Source organism: Bacillus rossius, chromosome 8 (genome assembly GCF_032445375.1).
Source record: "Bacillus rossius redtenbacheri isolate Brsri chromosome 8, Brsri_v3, whole genome shotgun sequence".
NCBI classification, from domain to species: Eukaryota; Metazoa; Arthropoda; class Insecta; order Phasmatodea; family Bacillidae; genus Bacillus; species Bacillus rossius.
The window spans coordinates 45,477,522-45,504,256 of NC_086336.1; the positions used below are offsets into that span (position 1 = coordinate 45,477,522).

Sequence of the window (26,735 nt, forward strand, 5' to 3'; positions counted from 1 at the left end):
TGTTAGTCGCTTCTGTTAGTATAGTGGATACATTTTATTTCAAATGTGCGTAGTATTATTGTCTGTTGGCTCTGCAACCAAGCCAGTGTCAAAACGGGCTTGTAACTTACAAGAAATTACTTTTCACTGCGTTACCACGGTTCCTTTAAGGAGCTGCGTCACATTTTAGGTCAGGTCATTATATTTAATTGAAACCCTGGTAAACATATAGTTTTTTAATTGGTTTTTCTTCCATGAAATGAAGAAATACTTAAATCGTCTATTTTTTGTATAGTTAGTTACCAAAGTTAAATTTCTACGTATTTGAGACGTACAAATAAAGAGAATCAACTGTGAAACAGGACTAAATAAAACCTTTTTTAGGTTTAACAGTATTGCTACTGGCTACTTCAAGAAATGGTTGGTATTTCTTTCAGAAAATTTGGTTTAATTTTACTGGGCTTTTCGAAAGCGTCAAATTTGTGAGAGATTTGAACAGCTTAGTAAAAAAAATATGTTTTTATAATATACATACAAACCCTATCATGAAGAAACCAGTATCATTGCCTTTCAATATAATAAGTTTTAGTTCTGTTTTCCAGTTGGTTCTCTTCATTTGTACGTCCCAAAACAATCAAAATGTAACTTTGGCAGGAAATAATGCGAAAAAAGGAACTTTTGGTTTATTTTTACATAGTTTCTAGTAATTATTTTACACGAATTAGTTTTAAATTAAATTTCCAAGGGCTCTTATATAAAGGACTTAGAACACTAGAACACTAAGCCATAAGTCGAATATATATTTTCTGTTTCTTTTTTGAAAATAATCAATATCCACGACGTGTAACACAAATTAATAAATAGACTGTTTATATATATATATATATATATATATATACATACATACATATATATATAGTGTATATGTGAGAAACCCGTGAATTAACACTGAAACGTTTAAACGTACAGGGAACAATTTTAATAGATCGTTTGTAATTATTTAAAAATATTTTTAGAGGACTGATTAAATATGGCATTATACTATTAAAAGCCAGCAAAGTATACAAGTTTGAGTGGTTTGTGATGATAAGCAAAATTGAATTGTGAAATAAAGATTTAATCGCAGCCCCGGTGAGAACTTAAAAAAATAGTAAATTTAATTTGCATAGCAATTATTTATGTCTTCATATTACTAACATTGATTGAGTTTCAAAGTTTATAGTTGTCATATTCTCACTGTATTTATTTATCACCTACATAATTTCATACCTAGGTATTATTTAAATGATAAAATAATGGAATTAGCCAATGGCCGGTTGTTTCAAAATAAATCAACCATTTAACAGGGAAATTGTAACTTTTCTGATTTAGATTATTCCTATAACATGTTTTTGCATACAAATAGATTACAGAGAACTGAATTATTGTGAACTAAGCGCGTGAATAATAATTAAATCAGTTTCCCTGCAGGTGTTTAATTATTGGGAATTTTTTTTGCTTGCATTAATTTTTACTAATATTTTCAACATTAACTTAACTACCACGAGCTGAACAGTTTTTAAAGTTAATTTAACTAATCTGCTTTACTAAGCAAGATTAAGATTAATCTGAATATTTTTAGTCTGCATTTTGGAAATAGTTTTCTTTGTCGTTTTTTCCTTGTTTTAATACACTTTTATCAGAACTTTCATTGGCGTTTCAAGCAAGTGCATAAAAATATTTTTCCTAAACCTTTCAGTTTCTACTCTAAATTGAGACAAAACAAGTCTTGATTTAAATACTCTTCCTTTCCGATTTTCTATCGGTTGGAAATAAGTTAAAATTGCTGGCATAGGGACTGGGAGGGCACAGTATTTTTTAAATGTTTAAAATTCCTTTAAAGAGCGACAATACTCGTATTTTTTAAAAATAATTTTTGTTTGACTCCGTACTAACACCAAGTTAACAAATTTGATACGTGGAAGTTTCAAGTTAAGTTATTCAGTATTAGTCTAACGTTAACATTTAATATGTTGATTGCCTTTAACATAGTTTATTCTTGTTTCCTCTTATACAAAATGTGTTGCTTAAATCATTTTACTTCATTTTACAACCATGATTGAATTTAATTTGGGCTTACTAATACAAGCATCTGAACAAACGTCTAAAAAGTAAGTAAATGTTTAAATAGTATTATAACAATGTACCAAATTGGTCTTTAAGCTTTCAGCGTGTTATTCTCAGATAACAGTTTTATCTAATTAAGATACGGACCCTAAAAAAAAACCCAGGATGCTGTTTTTGCCATCTGATGCCAGTACAAAGTTATAATATTTATTTTAAATGACTGAAATGATTATTTAATTTCCTATAGTATAATTTCAACAGAAACCAACCAAAAAAAAAAGAACCATTGAAAGGAATTTCATATTAATTAATTTCCACGAAATTAAGTCAGTAATTGTGATCACAGTTGGACAATAACACACTTAACTAAAATTTATGAAATATCAGTCAAATCTCTTTTAATATAAAATATACTGTCTTAAGATTTCCAGAATCTAATCGGTGTCGGTTTACATGAAAACTACAACATACAGTGATTCCAGCCCACGTACATAGCTACGGCAATTCATGCGCGGAATGTTTATTTTGGAACACGACAGACAGAACATTATGAAAATAATATTTTGAAGCGAATTTTCTTCTCTTGTTGACACATTGCGTAACGTACATCTTACCTACAGTGTGTGACGTTTTCATTTAGAATAAATCTGATACCGTCCTCAAAACGCGCGGATAAAATCTAGGCTAGATATCTCTGGAAATAATGGAGATCGAAGAAATTCGAAATTCACATTTCATTTAGAATTGTTTCAATGTCGTATGCAGTTAAAGGTTACCTACATTTTTCCAACGTTTGGAAAAAGGTTCGTCGCACCCGGTGTGTGCAAGAACATCTGATATTCACACGCACCTGTCCGGTTGACCCGTTCACTTTAAAGCAGCTTCACGCGATGGCAAATTGATACGCGCCTGCGGCCGCTTCCTCCGCTGCTACCTGGCGGGACGCCACGTCTGGTTGCGGTAGCGGCACAGCAGCACCTTCTTGAAGGCCTGCCGGAACACCTTGTTGAAGATGGTGTAGAAGATGGGGTTGACCATGGAGCTGGCGTAGCCCAGCCACGTGGCGAAGTCGAAGACGCCGTGGTCGATGCGCCGCTCGCAGTCGGCGCACACCGTCGGCACCAGGTTCAGCACGAAGAAGGGCGCCCACAGGATCACGAACGTGAAGAACACCACGCCGAGCACCTTGGTGGCCTTCTGCTCCAGCCGGATGATGCGGCCGTGCCTGGAGGAGGTCCGGGAGATGACGCTGGAGTTGCGGCTGTGGTGGTTGCGCACGGTGCCGGCCCTGCCTCGCGCCAGCAGGCACGCCACCGGGCTGCCGCCGTCGAGCTTGTAGTGCCGCAGCGTCGCGGCGCGGCGTATCAGCGGCGCCTTGGGCGAGGTCTTCAGCGCCGGCATCGCGGCTCCTCCGAAGCTGGAGCCCCTCCGGTGCGCCCGGCGGCCGCCGCCAGAGTCCCATTTGACCACGAGGCCGTCCCCCGGGTTGAACCGCGCCTTGGCGCTCCTACTCCTGCCCGGGTCCGGACACCCCTCGTCCTCCCCCCGGGTCGCCGGCAGGCAGAAGTGCTCCAGCTTGCCGCCGGGCGTCGCCACGATCACCAGCTCCGTGGTGGCGGTCGCCGCGGGCCTCGCGTCGGCGGGAAGGTCGCCGAAGTAGGGGCAGCGGCAGGGCGGCGGCAGAGCGAAGGACAGCGCAGACTTCCTGCGCTCCTGCGGCGGCCGGTCGGCGCACAGCCCCGTCTCCTCCTCGCCGGAGGCCTGCTCGTCGTCTCCCAGCGCGTGGTAGCGGCCCGCCTCGCCCTCGCCCTCGCCCTCGCCCTCGCCCGCCGGCTCCTCGGAGCAGGAGGAGGAGGAGGACTCGCTGGCGGGCCGGCGGCGGCCGTGGAAGCTGGCGCCTCGCCGCGGGGCCGGGGGCGGGGGCGGGTCGCGGAACACGGGCCGCTCGTGGAAGGTGGAGGGCCGCCGCTCCAGCCGGTAGCAGGTGTGCGTGGGGGTGGCCTGCAGCGAGGTGTTGGAGCCCGCCAGGCTCTCGGGGGCGCTGTGCTCGCCCGACCTGCGGCACCGCACACCCGCATGCACTCTTACACGTACCTATGGCCACTCATATATTTTGCACAAAAAAGAAAACTTGTAAGATACTCGTAAAACTAGAGAACGTATTAACTTTTCCAAGTAATTTTATATATTAATGTTTTTTTTTATATTTAAATCACTTTACTTTGTTTTTTCAGTAAAATATGAATTTTTTGTTTCAAAATAAACCAATAACAAACCAGGCCATGTTTTTTTTTTAAACAATCTTATACAAACAAAAAATATGAAGTCGCAGTATCGTATTTTGTTCAGTTTACGGAAAACCACGTGTTGGTTTTGCTCGAGAATTCTTTCAGTCTAGGTGTTATTTTTGTAGGTTTTATATTTAAACAAGTAACCTTGAACCCAATAAAACACAAAATGTAAAATATTTTTTGGGTAACTAGGCAACTTATTTCAGTTGTTTCAGTTGTGATTTATTTTCCCTCTGTGTGTGTATATGTGCATATTTTCTTCCTTGTTTCCAAATTGAAACGTATTCGATTCCCGGTGTGGGGAAAATCCGTAATATTTTTTTTTCAATTGGATGTGAGCTCCCTTGGGGGTGGGTAATTCGAGTCATTTCCGCCCCCCCCCCCCCCCCCCCTAAGCATCCCGTCGCATTTCCATCGCACCACTCTTCCGTGTCTAATCATCTTGACTTGGAAGATACGTCAACTCCGATGGATTAAAATATATGGAGAGATACTTAAGCTGCATGAGGGTAAACAGGGCCTGAAGACTTTAAAGGTTGTACAAACAAGGAGCTTACTTTAGTTGAGATCTGGGGCTCCGCCCAGAAGCCGAAGCCGTACAGCGCTCTGGCGGAATCGAGAAGAGATGGCTATCGAGGGGTTTCCTGATTTGGTGAAGAGTGGTGGTTGGAGCCCAGAATGCGGGGAGGATGAAGGCAGAAATAGCATCTCGACGCCGAAAGTGTGGACCTGGCCCAGTGTTCGATTATCGAACGGTCTTATCACAGTTTTTGCTGCGACGAACCGGCGAGCTTTCTCGGGTGTTGGTATTCCATCCACTATTTACCTACCCACAGTCATCTCGCTCTTCGTCCGTCTCTAGTAACATGAGAAGCCGGATTCATATATAGAGATCCACTACCTCATAATGAACATGGATGGGGAACTTTAACGAAGTGCCGAAAGGAAACCTTGTGCTAGAGTAGGTCCGGTGTTGGACCCAGAACAGCGCTCTGGCGTGGTGAGTCACAGAGGTCGGACTGACCTGGTGATGAGCATTGAACTGGTGGTTCTGCCTGAATGATCAGAATTCCTAGCGGTAACAACCGCAACGAAACGGTGGGCTTTCTCGGGGGTGGGCTCTTACCTCCCCCTCCCCCCCTCCCCCCCGTAATTTGCCCTATCACCAGCAATGCATTCCGTCGCTTCTCAATCCCGCCTATCTCTAGTAACCTCTATGTCAGCGTCCTACTGAGAGTTCCTCCAACTGCAATTGGAGCAATTGGCTGGAGACTTCAACGCACATTAGAAAGGAAACCTTCAGCTGAGAACAGCGGGAGGGGGTCGGGGCTGACCTGGTGATGAGCGGGGGCGGGTCCCGGGGCGCCGGCGCCCCCACGCCCTCCAGCCCCTTGGACAGCTTGAGCATCTCGACGCCGAACTGGTGCAGCGCCGACATGGTGGAGGGCGCCGGGTCGGCGACGGCCGAGTCGGGCAGCCACAGCTCGTGCGCGTCGAGCGTGGTGAGGTCGGTGTCGGTGGAGCCCGCCGAGTGGTGCTGGTGCGGCGCCGGGGCACGGCTGCTGAGCGGCAAGAGCAGGCGCCGCCACGTGCTGTTGCGGTCCGCGCCGCCTGCCGACACGCACCGGGCCGTCAGCCGCTCCTCGCGATACTGTCATCCGGGTCAAGCCTCAGTCTCCGGGCATAGCGGCACATCTGACGCCTCTCCATGTCGCGTATACGGCGCATCCGCATCCGTGCCCACGGGGGCCCCAGCCTGGAAATCCTCCTTTAGGATATGAAGGTTGGGTTATCAATAAGGAGGAGAGATCCTCATAACTTGTCATCCGAGTCAACCACAGGCTGGATAAGTCCGCCTGGCCAGGCCCGCCTCGTCAGGGGTGTATCTTTGTTAGCGAGGCGGGATGATAAGCGCGACGCTCGCTGGTGCTTCTAGCGCGGTATAGCCCCTAAGCGCAAGGCTCTGATCTGACGCGCAGTCTTCTCGTCGTTACACGATAACTATGAAATTTGAGCGGTGGGCGTAACATTATATTGCGGATAAATGAAAATAAAGGTGTAATGCAAGTCCCTTAAGTGCTTGAAAGAATCTGTACCGGTTGTTTTACGCCTAAATATTACTCTGGAAACATGCGTTGCAGCCATTTTAGTTCTTCTAAAAATATAGTTTAAAAACTTAATCCAAAATCAAAAGTACTTTTCGGTCCTCAGCGAACTCTTAAATGCTTTTCGTAAGCAGACCCCACTCGATATCTCGAGCAGTTGTTAAATCGCGTTGTTTTTCCTGAAGCTCTGCGCACCGTATGTGTGCCCGGGTAAGCGGAGCCCTTAAAGTGTCCGCCTGGTTAGGTCATCCAGCGGCTTACAGAGCTCTGGGGGTTAACTCGTTATTAATAAACCTTTCTACATTTATTTGAAGTGTCTAATTGCAAATAGCATTTTAAAGCCATTACACTTGCCTATAAAGGTTTCGTTCCATAGTGTTAGCTATAACGTGTACTTTTAGGACAGGAAAACAAAATACTAAAACGAGTGTTTTACGGACATTTTAAGGGTTTGTTCCATAATTATATAGGGAAGTGCAAATATCCATTATCTTTAAAATACATATTAACATATAAATCTGTAGCGTCGGCCTGTACATTTGAGTAATTTTACCAATTTTGCGTGAAAATAGTCATTTTATGACTGACTGAACCCAATCCGGCAAATTTTGAAATTTTTGTGTCTGTCTATATGTGTGCTTACAACTAAAAAAAGGGGGGGATATGGAATACAGTAAAATCATGCGGTATCGGGCGGGTATTGGCTAGTTTTAGAATAAATGTATAAGACTACTGTGTTTCATGGTGTCATAGTGGCCGAGCGGGTAAAGGCGTATGCTCCAGTTCTACCACAAAATTATAGGGTCACCACTTAAGGCCCCATAGAGATGTATTGCCGACGCGAAGACTGCACGCCAGTTGGGTGCCTGGTGCGTAGAGGCGAAGAGGCGTGTGTTGCGGGAGCCAGCATCGCCCTTAGTGACCCCGCGCTATTAGAGCTCGTGGACCCAGGCAGGCGGCCACCTTAAGATTAGTGGATGACATTGATGCTGTGACGGTTAGCCTTAGCCTCTCACTGCCTCTCTTCCTCGAACAACTCTGAGTCGCGACCAGGGGTGCCGTGTCGGTGGTGTTAGTTTCAACCTTAACGTGAGTCACAAGCCATCAGATCCGGAAAGCAAAAAATTTTAAGCAGCTGTAGCTACTGAAACAATTTCCAAACACAGCAGAGTTCACACGACTCTTTAATTCCCTTAAAACATCCTTCATTTTATTTTTGTTGCTTGTAAGCCCTTAAGTGTCTTGAAATTTTTACCATGGAACGTAACAAACTCCGGAATAAACAGTTCACTGTTTTTATCGGATGTTTCACTCCTTCGTTTCGGACTCCGGCAGCAAGAAATGTTTCGCACAAGAAATTTGGGTTTTTTGACTCTTTGTAATTGCATTACTTTTGTCAATGTTGAAACAGAGGATTTTCATGTTTAATTTTCGATATATAATAATTTTATTTATTGTTATTGATGATTTAAATATTAAATTATTATTTTCAATTTATATCTCCAACTTACACCATTGCAGGGCTAATAAAATTTTCCTGAGTTTTTATTCACATAAGTAGTATAGGAATGGGGCTGCGGGGACAGGGTCCAGGGTGAGGATTGAGGAGTGTGCCGACCGCCATCTTGGATTGTGACGTCACGGCGGCCATCTTGGATGGTTGTGACCTTGACCCTTGACCTTGACCCCGGCGGCCATTTTGGATCCGCCATCTTGGATCCGCCATTTTGGATGACGTCATTGTGTTCTCGAAAATTCCGGCATTGTGTTTTCCGCCATATTGGATGATGACGTCACCGTTGCAATTTCCGTTACGGCCGCCATCTTTAACTTATTTATTTATAATCCGATTTTAATGATTTTTTTTTTAAATTTATAAAAAAATAACTTAATAAATTTTTAATAAAAAATATTTATAAAAATCATACATTAACGACACGGAGCTCGGAGTCCGCGGTTCGAACCCGACGAGTGCAAAAAAAAAATTAAAAATGGCGACCGATCCTTCCCCCTAGGTGACTGCAGGCAGACTGACTCCCACCACTTTTTTTCAAAGCATATATATCGTCACCTAGTATGACGTCATGTCCGCCATCTTGTCTTCGATGCTGGAAGCCATCATCATTGTATCGTCGGCTAGAGTGCGCTGACGCCATGTTAGTTTAACTCTTACCCGCTAGAGTGCAGTAATCATTTATTAATGTGACGCCCGCCATCCTGAAAATTGGCCGCCATCTTGAAAATCCGTAATTATTTAGCTAGAAATTCGAGAAAAGTTCCAAAACTCATTAAATAAATCACTCATTAATTTACATATTGATTCGATCCGCTCCTGTCCTCGGTTCGATACCTGATCAATGCAATAATGTTTAATTTTATGTAAAAAATAATAATTTCAATAAACCATGTTCAACATTCGTAAAGAGACTCTAAATCCTCTACGACCATCATCCTATCAGACATCAAGACCACCATAATGGAAATGCGTAATTATTTAGCTAGAAATTCGGGAAAAAGTTCAAAATTCATTAAATAAATTTGTAATCTATATACTGATTGAATAGATCGACTAAGGTCCTTGGTTATATCCCTGACCGATACCAAACAACTTTAATACTTTAAAAAAGTACCACTAAAGTGACAGGTTTGAGAAAATAAAAACGCAGCAAGTTCCTTTAAAAAATACTTTTATTACATACATACTACACTACTACAAGTACAAAAAAAATACACAGACAAATTACTAAAGCCTTGTGGATTTCTCGATTTCTGCATCTGCCACCCACGAATTGAAGCGAGGTGGAAAGCCCCACCACTTGACGTAGGACCGTCCATTTCTTCGTTTTATAATCTTCTCCACCAAGTACGTATCGGGATACAACGTAGGCTGAATCTCTTCGGCATAGAAGCCTCCATGGATAGGTTTGTGGTCCAAATCTTCGAGGTAGTAGGTCCTAGGCTCTGATTCACGAACATGTGTCACACGGAAAAGTTCAGGACTCCAGTTCGCAGTGAAACCTTTCTCGAAGATACCTTTCTGCTTGGAGATTCGCACAATGTCGCCGACGTTAGCTTTACGCTTTCGTGGATCTTTCTTCTTCGTGTTGGGAAAAACTGTTTGAAGCAGGCGATTATCCTTTACGTCCTTTGGCTTCATTTTCGTGGTAGAATGCACAGTGGAATTATACTCGCTTATTAGTTTCGGCAAGATGTCAAGCCACTTGTAATTTCCGTTAGCCGTGAACTGCCGCCACATCTTGGAACGCAAAGTTCTGTTAAACCTTTCGACAACGGAGGCTTTGACGTTACTAAATGTAGAGTAGTGTTTGATGCCATACTTCTTCATCAAAGCCTTGAAGGTCGCATTGTAGAATTCTTTCCCGAGGTCCGTTTGCAGGTGCGACGGTACACGTCCATCACGCAAAATATTGTTCATGACCTTGGCTACGTCAGTTGCAGTCTTTGATTTGTAGGTCTAGCCCAAGCGAACTTGCTATAAACATCGATGACTGTCAACATGTACTTGAAACCTTTATTCAATCGGGAATACGGTATCATCTCAACAAAGTCCGCCTGGAATAAATCATCAATTCCACGAACTATGACTTTGCGACGAAGGTATTTCCGTCTAGCAGGAGCATGAAGTTCGCGAGCGATTCCGTTTCGGCTCATTGTATGTAGCCGGCTTCCTTCAGTTCTTCAAGTATGGAGACTATTTCGTTGATGTGCGAATAGTTTCCTACACTAAGCGATGCATGTAGAATTCTAAGGCGATCAACTAATTCATTAGGGTCGTCCCAATATACATAGTCATATGTCTGACCACTTTCTAGCTTTTTTAAACCTTCTCCATGTATTGTTAGTTCACTGAAGAGATTAGCGAGAATGTCGATTTTTTCATGATCTACGTCTTTATATACACCACTATCTGGATCGTTATCGCGAAAATGTGCATTGGTTAGCTCTAGCAGTTTTTTGTACTCTTGTAAGTCGTTGTGAGAATATCCTTTAGGCTCCCTGCGAAACAGCAATTCGTACAGACCCGGAGTCCCGCGCGTTTTAAACTCTGCTACGCGCACGATATTTCCTGGTAGAAAGTCTATTTCTTTAGCACCGAGGAACCATTTATTATGTTTTCTGTACACTCCGTAGGTCGTGTCATTATTCCGGCTCGTAAACGATATCAGGTATGGTCGGACCATTGCATTAACTTGATGTCCCTTTTTCGGTATTTTTTTCTTGTGCATGGACTCTGTACTTGTTAAGTCCTCTTCTTCTCGATCTGGTTCATACTTTCTCTTCTTTACAGTCGGCATTTCATCTTCAACTTCTGTCTTCACAATGAAGGCTGGTTCTTCCTAGTTTTTAAGTTCGTCGAGGCGACTAGTGATTGGTTTAAATATCTCCTCATTTTCCATCTCACGTGCAAGTCTGGTTCGTCTAGCAAGTAAATATTTTTCGCGAACAGACTGTATAGCTCGATGAAGGTCACTGGCCAGGTCCGACATTGTACTGGCTGAAAACTTATTGCAAGACCTCCTTTTATACTTTTTTATTCGTTCGCAGAAACTTCTTTCTTGTGTTTGGCCAAATCTGAATTTGTTGACGATTGAGATAGTGATGCTTTCAGACTACTTTGAAAAGTCCTCAGATCGTCCCGTCTTTGTGCATTCGATACTTCGATCATGTCGCGAATGCGAGAATCCGAAGCTTCCACGCGCTGGTCTATGGCTACGAGGTACTCAAGTAATTCCTTTTTCACCCCGTCTATTTTTTTAGCCAGTAGCGAAATGTATTTGCGGATAACGTCGTCATGAGACTTGAGAGCAGTACGTAAGTCTCGACTGCTACGACCGAATTTCGAAATGCTATGACTCATGTTTGGCGATAAACTGATCGAAACCTCGTCTGTACCTGCCCTTATATAGAGGCCAGTCTTTGACTATAACTAGGAATCCGTGTTCTTCTTTCCAACACAAGGAGCACATGTCTTTGAATTCCTGGAATGTCATGTCGGTGTTTACGTGATCATCATAAGCGTGGCGTAAATTAAGTTCGTCCATGCGAAACAAAACTATGACATTTGCGTTGTCTCGTAGGAGATGTTTTGGAATACGACTGTACGTCTGACACAGGTATACGCAGTCTACCTTGGCGTGTCTGCCCATGGAAAAGTACTCTTGTATTATGCCTTGTTTCTCGCACATTACATCGTCGAAAACAAACACGGAATTGGCTTTTGCTTCGCTTGGAGGTACAACATCGGTATTATCGCTAAACGGAAAATACTCCAGACCATCCACAGATCGTAGAACAGTTGCTAGGCGCTGGTACTTTGGCTGTTGCAACGACTTGGAATACAAGTAAACGTTCTCGAACCGAAGACCATTTGGTTCCTCCAGTAAACTCAGTAAAACACACGTTTTACCGCAGTTGGACGGACCCGCCATTATGCAACGTACGGCAGAAGGCAACAGTAAGCCATGTCGTGATTCACGCGCACTAAATACATCGTCTTGCGTAATGCGCACGGGCAAACACACGTCTTGCTTGACGACCTGCATTGTACTAAAGTAATTGTATAAAATCAAACACATTTATACTTTCTGGTCAGTTGTGCGTAATGACTCGAAGAGGTAAGAACAAAAAACACATCGGCGCAGGACTCTTGAACTCTCTGATAAACAATCTACCATTCGAGCTACACATTCCCGGCTACAGATTTTGCGGCCCCGGCACGAAACTAGCGAAAAGGTTAGCTCGTGGTGACGTGGGCATTAATTCTCTCGACGAAAAGTGCAAGCAGCTCGATATCGCATATTCATTAAGCAAGGATCTGGAATCCAGGCACCGGGCCGACGAGATATTGGCACAGGAAGCCGAAGATATAAGTAAATCGTCGAACGCGGGACTAGGAGAGAAAATCGCAGCGTGGGGCGTATCTAAGATCATGAAGGCAAAGACGAAATTAGGACTGGGTGCTCGTCGAACCAGCTACATCAAGTCAAAGACTAACTCACGCAAGACCAAGAAGCGCAAGATCAGTGCAGGCGTGCAAAAAGCCAAGCAAAAATTACAGACTCTCGATAAGAAGATTATAGGAGGATTTCTTCCTTTGCTTTTGCCTGCGTTGGGTGCTCTCGGAGGCCTTATCGGTGCAACGAGCGGTATAGTGCGGGCAGTCAACACTTCGAAGAATGAGCGCAAGCAGTTAAAAGAAGCACAGCGACACAATGCCAGCATGGAAGCCATTGCCATCGGTAAAAAAAACGGCGCAGGACTGTACTTGCATCCTCACAAGACAGGACGAGGCATGAGAAAGAAACGTGTGAAGAGAAAATCCTAAGTTCTTTGCCGAAACGACCGCTCACCAACGTAGATTTAATAAAGTACGCACGCAAACTGAAAATACCAAATTTCCGCGGCGTGTTTATGCGAGACACTTTGCCCAGCAAGCCAAAGACACGTGAGTGCGCCATAATTAATTTAGACACGTCGGCGGGTCGCGGCACGCACTGGGTGGCGTACATAAAGTCTGGAAAAAAAGCTACTTACTACGACAGTTTTGGAAATTTACGCCCTCCGCCCGAACTGCGACAGTTCCTGGGCCGGTCCACTACGTTGTTTTACAATTAAGAAACGGAACAGAAGCCTAATCAAACAAACTGCGGACACTTGTGTCTTCGCTTTTTAACAAACAAAAATTAGCTGACAAATAAAAATTGCTACTTAAAGGTTGTGCAGTGATGTTAATTTATTAGTCATGTCGATAACACTTACCCTGACAGGTCACGCATCTGAGCTGCGGGCGGTTCATTTCCCGCCTCTGGATTTAGACGGAGAATGGAGCATCGGGCTCGTAGATTTTCAAACGTATAATGCCATACCTAATATCGACGAAGAAAATTGCAAGATCTGCTTCCTGAAAAGTGATGGGACCGCTCATGAAATACGGTTACCTGTTGGCTCTTACGAAATTGACGACATTGCAAATTACATCAGGGATATGTTACCACAGGATGTAGACTTTCAACTGCGTGGAAATCCAAACACTCAAAAAAGCATTCTAACATGCAGTGAAAATGTCGACTTTACGAAACCTGGTACCATAGGTACGATGCTCGGATTCGAATCAAAGGTTTATGATACGGGAAGAACGTACGAATCTACACGCGCAGTAAACATTTTGCCTGTGAATGTCATAAGAATAAACTGTAATTTGGCAAGTGGAACGTATCTCAACGGAAGACTAAGCAACATGTTGCACGAGTTTTCGCCGATGGTCCCGCCAGGATATAAACTGGTAGAAGTACCGCAAAGTATCATTTACGTTCCAGTCGTCGTGAAGTGCGCACACGAAGTCGTCGTCCGAATCGTTGACCAGCGAGGACGATTGGTGAATTTTCAAGACGAAGAAATTACATTACGTCTGCACTTGAAGCGATGGGCATAAAGTTCGTAACACCGAACAGTTATAAAAGAAATCGTATTGGCGTGAACAAGAACAGTTCTCTACCAGACATCGGTGCATTAACACCTGAAAACATAAAGTATCTTCTCAGTATTGGACAAGTGCCGAATAAATATGGAAGACGAAATCCTCAACGTGGAAGATCCAGTCATTTTTGATGACAGCATTACGAAAATGGAATTGCACGAGTACCAGCCTTTCCTGCTCGGACGGTACGCACTACCATCGGAAGTACGCATTGCAGTACAGCACCAAGATATTTGTACTTTACCTTCGCAGTCATTTCTACGTATAAGAGGCACGCTTACAAAAGCGGATGGTACGCATCCGACAACGACGTCAATATCCTGCAATGGTATTCTTCACCTAATCGAGCGCATTACTTATGTACTCAATGGTGTCGAGGTAGACCAGACGAGAGATGTAGGCATAACATCTGCTATGAAAAATTACCTTTCGCTCACGCCAAATGAACTGTCTGCTGCAAAGATGGCCGGTTGGGCTCTCGAGGATGAATATAAGCTTCCGGTTTATGCCGAAGGGAAGTTCGAAGTTTGTGTTCCTCTGTCCATGCTTCTTGGATTCGCTGAGGACTACAAGCATATAATCATTAATTCGAAACAAGAGCTCGTACTGCTTCTAGCCAACACGCACATTAATGCAATTGTCGCCGCTGCAGAAAACCCTCAAGATGTCTCGCTAACACTACAGTCTATCGAGTGGATGCTGCCCCACATCCAAGTGAGCACCGTTGAACGAGTCAAGATGTTGAAGAACATAGAAAATGGCAAGAATTTCGATGTGCCATTCCGATCCTGGAGCCTGGAAACTTATCCTGGCTTGCCTCATAGTCAGCGTATCAATTGGATAGTCAAGTCCAGCTTCGCTACGGAAAAACCAAGATACATCATCGTCGGGCTTCAGACCGGAAGACAGCTCAATGCAGGAGTAAGTCGCTCCGTATTCGATAACTGTCAAATACGTAATGTAAAAATATTTTTAAACAGCGAAAGTTATCCGTACGTTGACATGAACATGGACTTTGAAAGTGGAAGATTCCTTCTAGCATATCAAATTTATGCCAAGTTTCAGCAAGCTTACTATGGGCGGAGACAGTCACCGATACTGAGTCCCGACAGTTTCAAGAACAAGGCACCGTTAATGGTGTTTGACGTTTCCAAACAGGATGATCGAATAAATTCAAACATCATCGACTGTAGGATTGAGATAACGACTAGCGGAAATATTCCACCAAACACCTATGCTTTTTGTCTGATACTTCACGATCGGCTTGCTTCGTACAATTGTCGAGACAAACTTGTGAAAATTCTGACATAAATACTGTTTCGTTTTCGATAATAATTTAGTTACGACCGAGCATTGCTAGCGACAAGATGTACTGCAACCTGCAAGGTTTCCAGAGTCAAAATGGATTCGTGCTCAAGGAAATTAGCGTCACCTCTGGAGACAAGACTCGAACCCGCAGCTTCAGACCTCCGTATCCGTGGAAACTACTAGACGAAAAAAGTAAACGGTCGAACGAATGGCTATGTAAATATTATCACGGACTAGAGTGGGACGAAGGAAAAATTCCGTACCACCAAGTGAAAAACACTATTGAAGATTTACTAGTTCAAAACGAAATAATCTACGTTGCCGGACCCGAACAGAAGAAATGGCTACGAGAACTGTGCGACGTTGGAGCAGCTGAAATCGTAGATATACAGACCGACTACGGCTGTCCTTCCCTGCGCAAGCTTAGTACAATATACGACATGCAGCCATTTGACAAGTTTGAACGTGTCTCTGCCTGTACAAACTCGCAGCTAATGCAGAAATGGCACACACAATGTTAGTAGGAGCCTGCATATATAAATGGCGTACATACGTACGTGCCTTCAGTTGACGTTCGACCTGCAAGAAGATGTTTACGTTTCATCCTGCTAACGTGTACGTGAGCGCAAGACCTAGCTTCAGCAGTGTCGAGTACAGCTACTGGGATTCCGGATATCTACGTACATATACAGAAACCTGTGATGGAGGTGCTCAGCATTGGCGGTTTGCGCACTTTCCTGTGTCCTACGAACCGACTCAGCAGCTGGTAGCTTGTTGCGAACCTGGAAACTGTGCCGTCTATCACATGAGACCACACACAATCCTTCCTGCCAGCATCGCTGAGGTAGTCGCCTCGTCTGCACGTGCAACACCAAACATGGACGTGTTGCAACCTGTTGCGACCTGTGATGCTTCTACGCAGACGTCCAAACGGTGTGTGTCTCGTCGTCGCAGTTCAGGCAGTGAATCTGTCCCAACTAGCACTGAGCCAAAGCCCAGGCGTAGACGTGGTCACAGACGTCATCGACCATGTCTTGTCGGAGTTGTCAACGTCACAGAAGATGACCAGCTGGAAACCTGTGTTCCTGATCCCGTGGCCTGCGAACCAGTTGGAACCGGAGTCAACGAACTAGTTGGAACCGGAGTCAACGAACCAGTTGGGACCGGAGTCGACGAACCAGTTGGGACCGGAGTCGACGTGTCAGTTCGTGCGGCATTAAAGACTTTGCTTGTGAAAATGCTTGATTCCTTAACCTAATATGTATTTGTGTAATTTTTATAAATAAATGTGTAAAACTTGAACTCATATGCTTTTTATTTCTACAATTTTTAGGTACCTAATAGGAAAAAAAAATAATTTTAAATACAGACATTATTTTGGCTCATGAGGTATACCAGTAGACCACGGGTATATAAGCGAGGTTCAGACGACTGGACCCGCAGTTCACCTCTGGTCGCGGTGCAGTACGGACGTGCTCTCTCCATTAAGTTTCGTGAGATTTAGTTATGTCGACCGGAATAGAATGTTTACCGACAGCAGCTGGGACCTCGATGGCAGCAACGATGATGGAGTCGGAGATCCCGATACCGACTGCAGAGGAGACCACGGCGGCGGTGGAGATCCCGATACCTGCTGCAGAGGAGACAACGATACGTGCTGTTCCATCATCAGCTGAAGTTTCACCATCTGCATTCCAGACATCAATTAATGAAGAGCGAACAGCGCATCAATGCAAATATTGTGACGCATCTTTTACTAAACCTACGAATGCGCGCAGACATGAAAGAAGCAGCTGTCAGAATAATGCTCAAAGAATACAATTTCAGTGTATAAAATGTAATAAACTAATTTCACGTCTCGATAGCTTACATCATCATTATAAAAAATGCTATCGAGAAAATTAAGTGCGAGTATAATTCCACTGTGCATTCTACCACGAAAATGAAGCCAAAGGACGTAAAGGATAATCGCCTGCTTCAAACAGTTTTTCCCAACACGAAGAAGAAAGATCCACGAAAGCGTAAAGCTAACGTCGGCGACATTGTGCGAATCTCCAAGCAGAAAGGTATCTTCGAGAAAGGTTTCACTGCGAACTGGAGTCCCGAACTTTTCCGTGTGACACATGTTCGTGAATCAGAGCCTAGGACCTACTACCTCGAAGATTTGGACCACAAACCTATCCATGGAGGCTTCTATGCCGAAGAGATTCAGCCTACGTTGTATCCCGATACGTACTTGGTGGAGAAGATTATAAAACGAAGAAATGGACGGTCCTACGTCAAGTGGTGGGGCTTTCCACCTCGCTTCAATTCGTGGGTGGCAGATGCAGAAATCGAGAAATCCACAAGGCTTTAGTAATTTGTCTGTGTATTTTTTTTGTACTTGTAGTAGTGTAGTATGTATGTAATAAAAGTATTTTTTAAAGGAACTTGCTGCGTTTTTATTTTCTCAAACCTGTCACTTTAGTGGTACTTTTTTAAAGTATTAAAGTTGTTTGGTATCGGTCAGGGATATAACCAAGGACCTTAGTCGATCTATTCAATCAGTATATAGATTACAAATTTATTTAATGAATTTTGAACTTTTTCCCGAATTTCTAGCTAAATAATTACGCATTTCCATTATGGTGGTCTTGATGTCTGATAGGATGATGGTCGTAGAGGATTTAGAGTCTCTTTACGAATGTTGAACATGGTTTATTGAAATTATTATTTTTTACATAAAATTAAACATTATTGCATTGATCAGGTATCGAACCGAGGACAGGAGCGGATCGAATCAATATGTAAATTAATGAGTGATTTATTTAATGAGTTTTGGAACTTTTCTCGAATTTCTAGCTAAATAATTACGGATTTTCAAGATGGCGGCCAATTTTCAGGATGGCGGGCGTCACATTAATAAATGATTACTGCACTCTAGCGGGTAAGAGTTAAACTAACATGGCGTCAGCGCACTCTAGCCGACGATACAATGATGATGGCTTCCAGCATCGAAGACAAGATGGCGGACATGACGTCATACTAGGTGACGATATATATGCTTTGAAAAAAAGTGGTGGGAGTCAGTCTGCCTGCAGTCACCTAGGGGGAAGGATCGGTCGCCATTTTTAATTTTTTTTTGCACTCGTCGGGTTCGAACCGCGGACTCCGAGCTCCGTGTCGTTAATGTATGATTTTTATAAATATTTTTTATTAAAAATTTATTAAGTTATTTTTTTATAAATTTAAAAAAAAAATCATTAAAATCGGATTATAAATAAATAAGTTAAAGATGGCGGCCGTAACGGAAATTGCAACGGTGACGTCATCATCCAATATGGCGGAAAACACAATGCCGGAATTTTCGAGAACACAATGACGTCATCCAAAATGGCGGATCCAAGATGGCGGATCCAAAATGGCCGCCGGGGTCAAGGTCAAGGGTCAAGGTCACAACCATCCAAGATGGCCGCCGTGACGTCACAATCCAAGATGGCGGTCGGCACACTCCTCAATCCTCACCCTGGACCCTGTCCCCGCAGCCCCATTCCTATACTACTCACATACAATATTACGAAACTAGGCACGCTTCAAGTTCGGTCTCACGTACCATGTTAGTTATTTCATTTTTTTATTACTGTTGTTCGATGGGCTTTTCTTGCAGATTCATCACGAAAACGCTCGCATTTTATGTTTCCTCTCAAATTATCTCAAAAGATGATAACCAAATACTATCTCATAGCGCTAAATTTCCCCATTTTTTTTTTATTGTGTTAATTTTTACTGCTTGAAAATAACGTCAAGTAAATATCAGGTGATTAATTTGCGTCCAATCAACAAATGAAATCGGAATAACACTTCAGGAAAATATCTTAATCAATAACAATGAAGACAAAAAATAACCAATTAGATATGCCATAGGTACACAATAATTTTCATTATAATCGCGATAATTCGACCTTCGAGTTTTTCACGTTCTGATTGATCCGACACCTTCTCTAATTAAAGGTAAATAAAAGAAGACCTAAAAAAAGCGTTAATACAAAATGGTTAAAATCTATTTCAGGTAACTGGTTTCATATTTGACGGTTCTCACAAGTATTAATAACAGTATATTTATCCTTTCGCCACTGTTGTCCTGTTAACAGTGTTTGTAAATAAACTTCATGTGAAGCTTTTGCACCTACTCCACTGTTATTCTGTCAACATTGTTTGTAAACAACTTCATGAGAAGCTTTCACAAATTGGTAAACGTGCACCCCTGGTACACTTCTTTTGAGAACTGTCAAATTTTAGACATGTTTTATGAGACAGACGCGAAGCAAAAAAGAATAGATGTTGTGCCAATATGGGGGCGAGAAGACGTGATTCGGCAAGCAATCTAACAATATCCGAAAATTCATTTTCAAACATACCTAGTTAGTTATGCATATATCTTGTAATATATTGCATGTGTTTTTAAAAAAATTATATTTTGTTGGAACGCACAGAGAGTTAAATCAATTATATTGTTTTTTTAACATTAGTATCTATTTTTTTATCCGTTTTTTCTTACACGACTTAAACTCGACCCATGAAGGACAAATAGTCTTGACTCTATTATAGGCGTATAGAATAAGATAGTTGATTTAAATACATTGTATATTAGTATCATACATATAAAAAAATAGTAAATATTAAAACTATGTATAAATATTTACATACATTTTTTATATCAGGGTTTTTCAACTCGTTGACAGCGAGGTCAATAGAGATTAAAGAAGGTAAGCACAGGACACAGGTTAGAGATATTTAGTAATGAAACTGGCCGTGGACTATATGTTATAAACTAAATGAACCATCTCAGAATTTTCCCTGAGTTATTTGGGTAAACCATGAAAAATTTAAATCAAATACAACTGGACTAAGAGTACAATCCCGCTCCGATAGAAAATGAGTCCAGTGTCGTACCATTAGTAATGGTCCATTACGCCATTAATATATATATATATATATGTGTGTGTGTGTGTGTGTGTGTAGACAAAACATATATCTATACACATACGATATCGCAAAGCGACTCGACTGAAAGTTTTCGAAGAAATAGCAGAAAACTCTTATGTTTAAATCGTTTATAAATTATCTTTAATGGCTTTATTGGGTATATTAATATTTTTTATAAGAGAAACCTTGCAAGCTGAAGCCTGTTTTAATCAGGACACGGAAAAAATCAGTTCCAGCATTGCACACGGGACTATTAAATTAGGAGACAAATATTTTTTGATAAATAATTATTATTACATACTATGTATGTGGTCTCCGAATTAAATTTTACCAACGATTTTGGCGGCAATATCGCTATAATCATCGACGAGAAACATAATCATGTTGATTTCTGCTGACATAAAAAGTGAACTATTTTTGAAACTGCTCTAGTCATATGTTCTTTCCTAGGTATTAAACAATTAAATTTATGTTCATGAAAAATTCCAGCTCCATTATAATGAAATAGTTTTTGCGTGAAAGAATAACACACACATATATCGGTTTTTGGCTGTTATATTTATGTAAATGTATACATAACACAGGTTTTTGTCTGTCAGTCTGTTTCTCGTCTATGTTTATAGCGTTTTGCCGCCAAAATCATTGGCCAAATATAAATCTGAGACCACGTATACAGTTTGTAAAACTAATGTTGTTACCAAATAATATAATTTATCTCCTAATTTAACAAGTCAGTGTGCGATGTCCGTGTCCTGACAAAATTAGGCCTCAGCGTACAAAGATTTTTCTTGTAAAAAATTAATAATCGGCACCAAAATAACCCAGTATATACATATTTATATAAACGATTTAAAAATACGAGCATCCTACTACTGCTTCGAGAAATTTCAGTCGAGTCGTTTTACGATCGCATTGCTTGATCGTGTTATGCGTAAACACTTCCAAAGCTCACATTCGAGAAAAGTGCTTCAGAATGCTTTTAAACGAAACTGATATCCAACTCATTTACTTGAACACTTCATTTAGGGTAGGTACACCTATTTATTCCAGATATCTCAATGTGAAAGTTTGGTTTTTAACTTTCTTGTGACTTACTCGTAACAAATAAGTAAAGAGTTATTGTAAAAAATGTTCTTGAGCGCTATGTAAGAAATTGTGAGAAAATTGTAAAAAGTAATTATTTTCGAGAAAAATATTTACTTTTTTTAAGTGTTGAAGTTTCAAGTTACAAGTCAAGACAAAATGTAATTATTTAATCCTAACAGATTCTTGGCAATAAGTATTTTTGTCCCTTATTAAGGCAGTGAAGTACGCCCCATTTTTTTAAAATCAAACTTCCCCATTGAAAAAAATCATCAAGACAAATAAATATATCTGAAACACAGAAAAAAAACCTCTGTACATTTATGATTCCTTTGGAAACCAGTTGCCAAGAAATGCTTATATTGTACCTTTGTACAACACATGGCTATGGTTGTTTTTGCACATATTAAATACGATTTTCGAGATTATACTGAGTGTTTCCTACCAAAACTGGCACATAATTTTATACTTAAATTGATGTTTCATTCAAAAATAAATTTTCTTAAACAGTGGAGAAGATAATATAATATTCAATAAATGGACTTTGTTTTATTAGGCTTATTAATGCAAGCAGCTAATAATGGAAACCTATTCAGGGAACGGTTTACAAATATCTTTAACAACACACAGCATAAATGCCCGGACAAGAATCCGAACCCAGTATTATTGCGAACACTATTTTTTAGTGTCTGTAATGTCATCTAAATCTACAAGCATCTGTAATTTTACTTGAATACTTCTGTTCCGTTTACACAAAAAAGATTTACAGTGTAAGTTATAATTAGATATATCAGGAAGAAGTAGCCAGTACAACCAACGTGTGAATGGGGGACGCACCACAACGCCGAACGTACAATAACGCCGAAAACCATAACGCCGAATGCCAAATTGACTACAACGCCGACAGCTAGAAAAATGCTGTGTACCACAACGCCGAAATACATTAACCCCGAAAAATGTCATTGCAGGACTGCCACAAAGGTTAGGTTAGGTAAGGTTAGCACACAAATTCATTCAGTTGTTTTTCATTTTGCTCCTGTGCCCCCCACCACGCAGCAACATTTTTCGGCGTTACTCTATTTCGGCGTTGTGGTACACAGCAGTTTTCTAGCTGTCAGCGTTGCGGTCAATTTGACATTCGGCGTTATTGTACGTTCGGCGTTGTGGTATTTCGGCGTTGTGGTAAAGACCCGTGTGAATGTACCTGAACTTGATAAAACAAAAATTTTTTGGCAGCAAAGAAATATTGTGTTTGGTCTGCAAGACGCGTGTTTTTAATGTATCTCGTGACGAAGCTCGAAGGGGGTGAATTCTCACCGCGACGGGAGCGACACCGGAGCAGCAGTGGACACCGGAGGACTTTCAGCGCATCGATCCATCGACCCGCCGCCGCCGAATAAAACATTCATGGCTCGCGGAGTATTGCGACCGCGAACGGCTGTTTGTTGGGCGCCCCAACGGTCGATATGGAAGTCCTTTTTCGCGCCCCTTTCGACTTGGGCGCTCGTCCGGGGGGGGGGGGGACCCGTGCCAGCCCTCCCCGGACCACGGACTCAAGCCTGAACGGGCGAAGCCCCCGAAATTCACGAGGCACGCCCGTTGTTGCTCTTTAGCCGGACTCAAAATGTCCGTCCGTTAACGAGCCCGAGCGATTCACAATCGTCCGCACTTCCGTCAAAACATTTTTTTTCTACTTGGATGCTGCCAACTAAACTATTAAAAAGTCTTAAATTTTTGAAAGAAAATTTGGTTGTCTGTAAAGTAACGGTTTACGGACGATAGTTTAACGTGACAACGTCATAACGAAACATTGATGAAATGATTGCATGCTTTTATGAATAAAATTGAATCATTTTTTATTGCATTATCACTATTTTGTACGGATACAAAGAAGGATAGAAATGAAATCTACAATTTAATTGATAAATTTACTTTTATTTGCACTCATTAATTCAAATATGTTTATTACTTTAAAGAACAGATTAATTTAACTATAACTTTTATACATGTTTGCTATTTAACTTCTTCCAATCTGTGTTATTCTGTTAAGGATAGAACTATGATAGGAAAAGTAGGAAACGAATGGGATTTGTTCACGTTTAATGTGCCTCTAAAAAGTCAAATCGATGGTTGTTCCAATCGAGTGGAAGAGAGATAGATGCGGCGCAAGCGTACAATGAGCGTAACGGGATAATGAGCGTAACAGGACAATGAGTCATCCTTTTTCGTGCGTGCAGCCGATGTTCATCGATTTATTAGACGTCACGTCAAAAAAAGAAGTTTCTTCTGTAGAGGTTTACCAGCTTGACGTTCACGTACGCAGTATGTATTAATTTGTTTTTTTTTTTTGGCTACCAAAATTGTCTCGAGAAATATTTTTTCTTTCCAATATAAAAATGAAAACGTGTTCTCAGGCAGTTTTGAGAATTTTTTCGGTGGATGTATTTATCCTGACAGACGGACGAAAATTTCAAATTGACTTCTAAAATAGTTTATTGGTAACCTTGCAAGGTTCGGTATTCGCGTATAACAAGTTGCAAAGACTAAACACACACACACAATTGTACATGAAGTAATGAATGACCTATAAAATTATTTGCTCCCAGGTCTTAAGTGTTTCTCTTGGCGGTCTTGCCTGTAACAGGTAGGCGCCATATTAAACCGCCACTGACCCCATCTCCGCAGATCTTCTTCTCTTTACATCGACACAACGACTTGTGAGAAGAGTAGGATGATCACAGACGTACAAGAGATAGAGAGCGTCGAACATTAAAACATCAAGAATCGGAAACCTGTTGCGATGCCATTTTTTTTTCTTATACTTGGCATTAAATTATGGAATTTGAGATGGTTGACGTATTTCTTTGACGTGTTACGCGCAGATCCGTGAATCCTTTATGCCGCATTCCGTTACTTACTACACGATGGCGCGCGCGCGCATTCTTTCTGAGAGTTATCGTTCCGTAACTCAATGCTCAGCAATTTTTCTTCCTATTATGCTATTTTTTTTAAATCTATTGAAGTAAACTGAAAATATGGCTTGCTCTTCCGTATACAACTAGACACACACTAACACTCGTTAAATATAGGGCACGTATTCATTAATTCGCTGACATAAAAATTTTTTTTTTGCCTCTCCGACCAAACCTTCGCGGCTTTATGACGTCAGCGCCTGTGCGTCGGGCCGGAAGTATAATGACTAGAGACCTGCAAAATTCGCGGATTAATTTCGTTATATGCTAAAAATTCAAATAATTATACCTCAGCGCTGCTTCTGCAATTGGTTCACTGTTAATCTGGAGTAATGAGGGCCAATTAGAGACCCTCGCTCAAAGAAGTGTCGAATCACACAGACACTCGGTCGAGACGACTCACAAGTCAGCAGCCAATGAACAGGTGGCATTTGCCCGAGTGTGTAGAGTGCAGTAGAGTCTATCCTGGAGGTCATTGAATCCGCGAATTTTGCAGGTCTCTAATAATGACGTAATAATAACAGTGATGCTCCTGGTATAGTTTCAGAACCCGCACCCCTGCGCGCAGGCTGCTAGAAGACAGTCACGGAACCTGGACCTACATTCACTCCGCGGTTAGGCCGCCGCACTGCTGACCATTTTCGGCGTGCGTGACTGTGTGGGAACCTACTACATATCCATTGAATCCAAGTCAGGATCCAGAATCTTCCCATTTTTTTCCCTCCTACGTTCTGAAGGTAAAAGGTGGGTTAGGTTATGAGATTTTGCATGGATAAAACTCTCGCGAAATTTCCAGGTGATCGTAACTAAAATGAAAAGTTTGGGTAGACATTTAAAATTCTTGAAAATCGTGAAATTGTATGAACAACGGCTAATTTTTTTCTCCCCATACCAACCACTTAAGTTTTACGGGCGTACGGCGAATTTCTGGAGGTCAGTGAATCTTAGGCTTCCCGCCTGGTTGTAGACAGTTCTGCTTCCGCATGTGTGGCTTGTCTCCGCATAGACATTATCCTGCGGCATCTTTCCTCGGAGCACGCGTTGCTGGATCCTGCCCTCCTTTGACGGATAAGGCCGAATGGCGCTCAAACACTCTGAATAAGTGCACTTCAATCGATTGGCGCCCTGGGTCCGTTTGACTTCACGCCAACACTTACCTGTGGCTGATTGCCCTCCTCCACTCTCTACCAACTAATTTAGATCTTCTCTCACGAGATCGAGGACATAGTTAAACTGAGCTATGTTTAGCCTGAAATACTCCCGAAATTTCTTGTCATTTTTAAACAAGTGCTGATTGATGAGTTGTTCAAAACAACCTTCTTCACCTCTTGTTTTGAAAATCGGTTGTGTTTCAGCATTTCCCTCACACAGATGCAGTAATATTTCTTTATCCTCAACTTCTTCTAACATTCAATAACGCAACAAATTGCGATCAGCCATCGTTTCAGTGACGCAAGCGTCAGCCGCAGCATAGGAATCGCACCTTAACATTTGTTCAGCCGAGTGCCGCTATGAGATTTTTTTTTGTTGTAAAATCACGCGTACAGTATCATTAGTAACTTCATATTCCCGTGTGTTCTTTAGAAAACAATTTAAAATTCATGTTAATTTACAGAAAATGCTTGGAAAACCGAATTAACTTAAATTTTTTTTGGAAAATTAACATATATTTATTTGTTTATCAATAAATATTTTTATAAATTACACCTATAACTTATGTAACTACACGTTATAAGTACCTAGTTACTTTTTTCCGAGCTTTTCTGGGTTTTGAGAATGTCAAATATTTATTCATATTTAGTTAAACTGTAAACCTTGCGATTTCATGCTCTCAACTCATGCTAGGATTTAAATATAAATTAGTATTTAAGATACTTAAAATATTAAGTAACACTTAATTAATAAATTATTATTAACGATAGTTTTACTATAGAAACTTAAACATGTTCTTCCATTAATAATTTTTTTCTGAATTAATTCAAATACATCCACGGAATTCTCTGCATTGTTCAATCATGTAACTGATGTTGGGTAGTTTTACGTGTGTTAATGCATTTGTCTTTATTGTCTATTCCTGATGTTTATTTCCATGACAACCACCATAACCCAGCAAAGACTTATGCGCAAAATAGTATGAAAATTTAAGATCATAGTCATATAATGCATTTATATAAATTCAAGAGTAAAATAAAAAAACGCAAGCTCGTCTTAAATACAGTGGAGCATCGATTATCCGAACCTCAGTCGACCGAACGACCCTTTTGACCGAACGCGTTCCAGAAGGCAAAATTAATTCAAATCTGCGCGCCACGCGCTGCAGGATTTCCGCACGCGGCGGCCGCAAGCCCTTGCTAAAGCTTGGGATAAGCTTCCTCCATCAGAACCGGCTGAGTTGGCTAAATAAACCTGCAGGATTGGTAGGATTGTG

General features: G+C 41.7%; 1 protein-coding gene across 1 annotated transcript in view; it reads right to left on the minus strand.

The window, feature by feature from the left end:
* Window positions 1-3,015: 3,015 nt before the first annotated feature.
* LOC134535364 (uncharacterized) overlaps window positions 3,016-26,735 on the minus strand; it is a 103,051-nt gene continuing 79,331 nt past the window's right edge. The window contains exons 4-5 of the mRNA XM_063374436.1: window positions 5,711-5,987; window positions 3,016-4,141 (exon numbers count right to left, since the gene is read on the minus strand). Of these exons, the coding sequence (XP_063230506.1) occupies window positions 3,016-4,141; window positions 5,711-5,987 (1,403 nt within the window). The remainder of the gene's footprint in view (window positions 4,142-5,710; window positions 5,988-26,735) is intronic.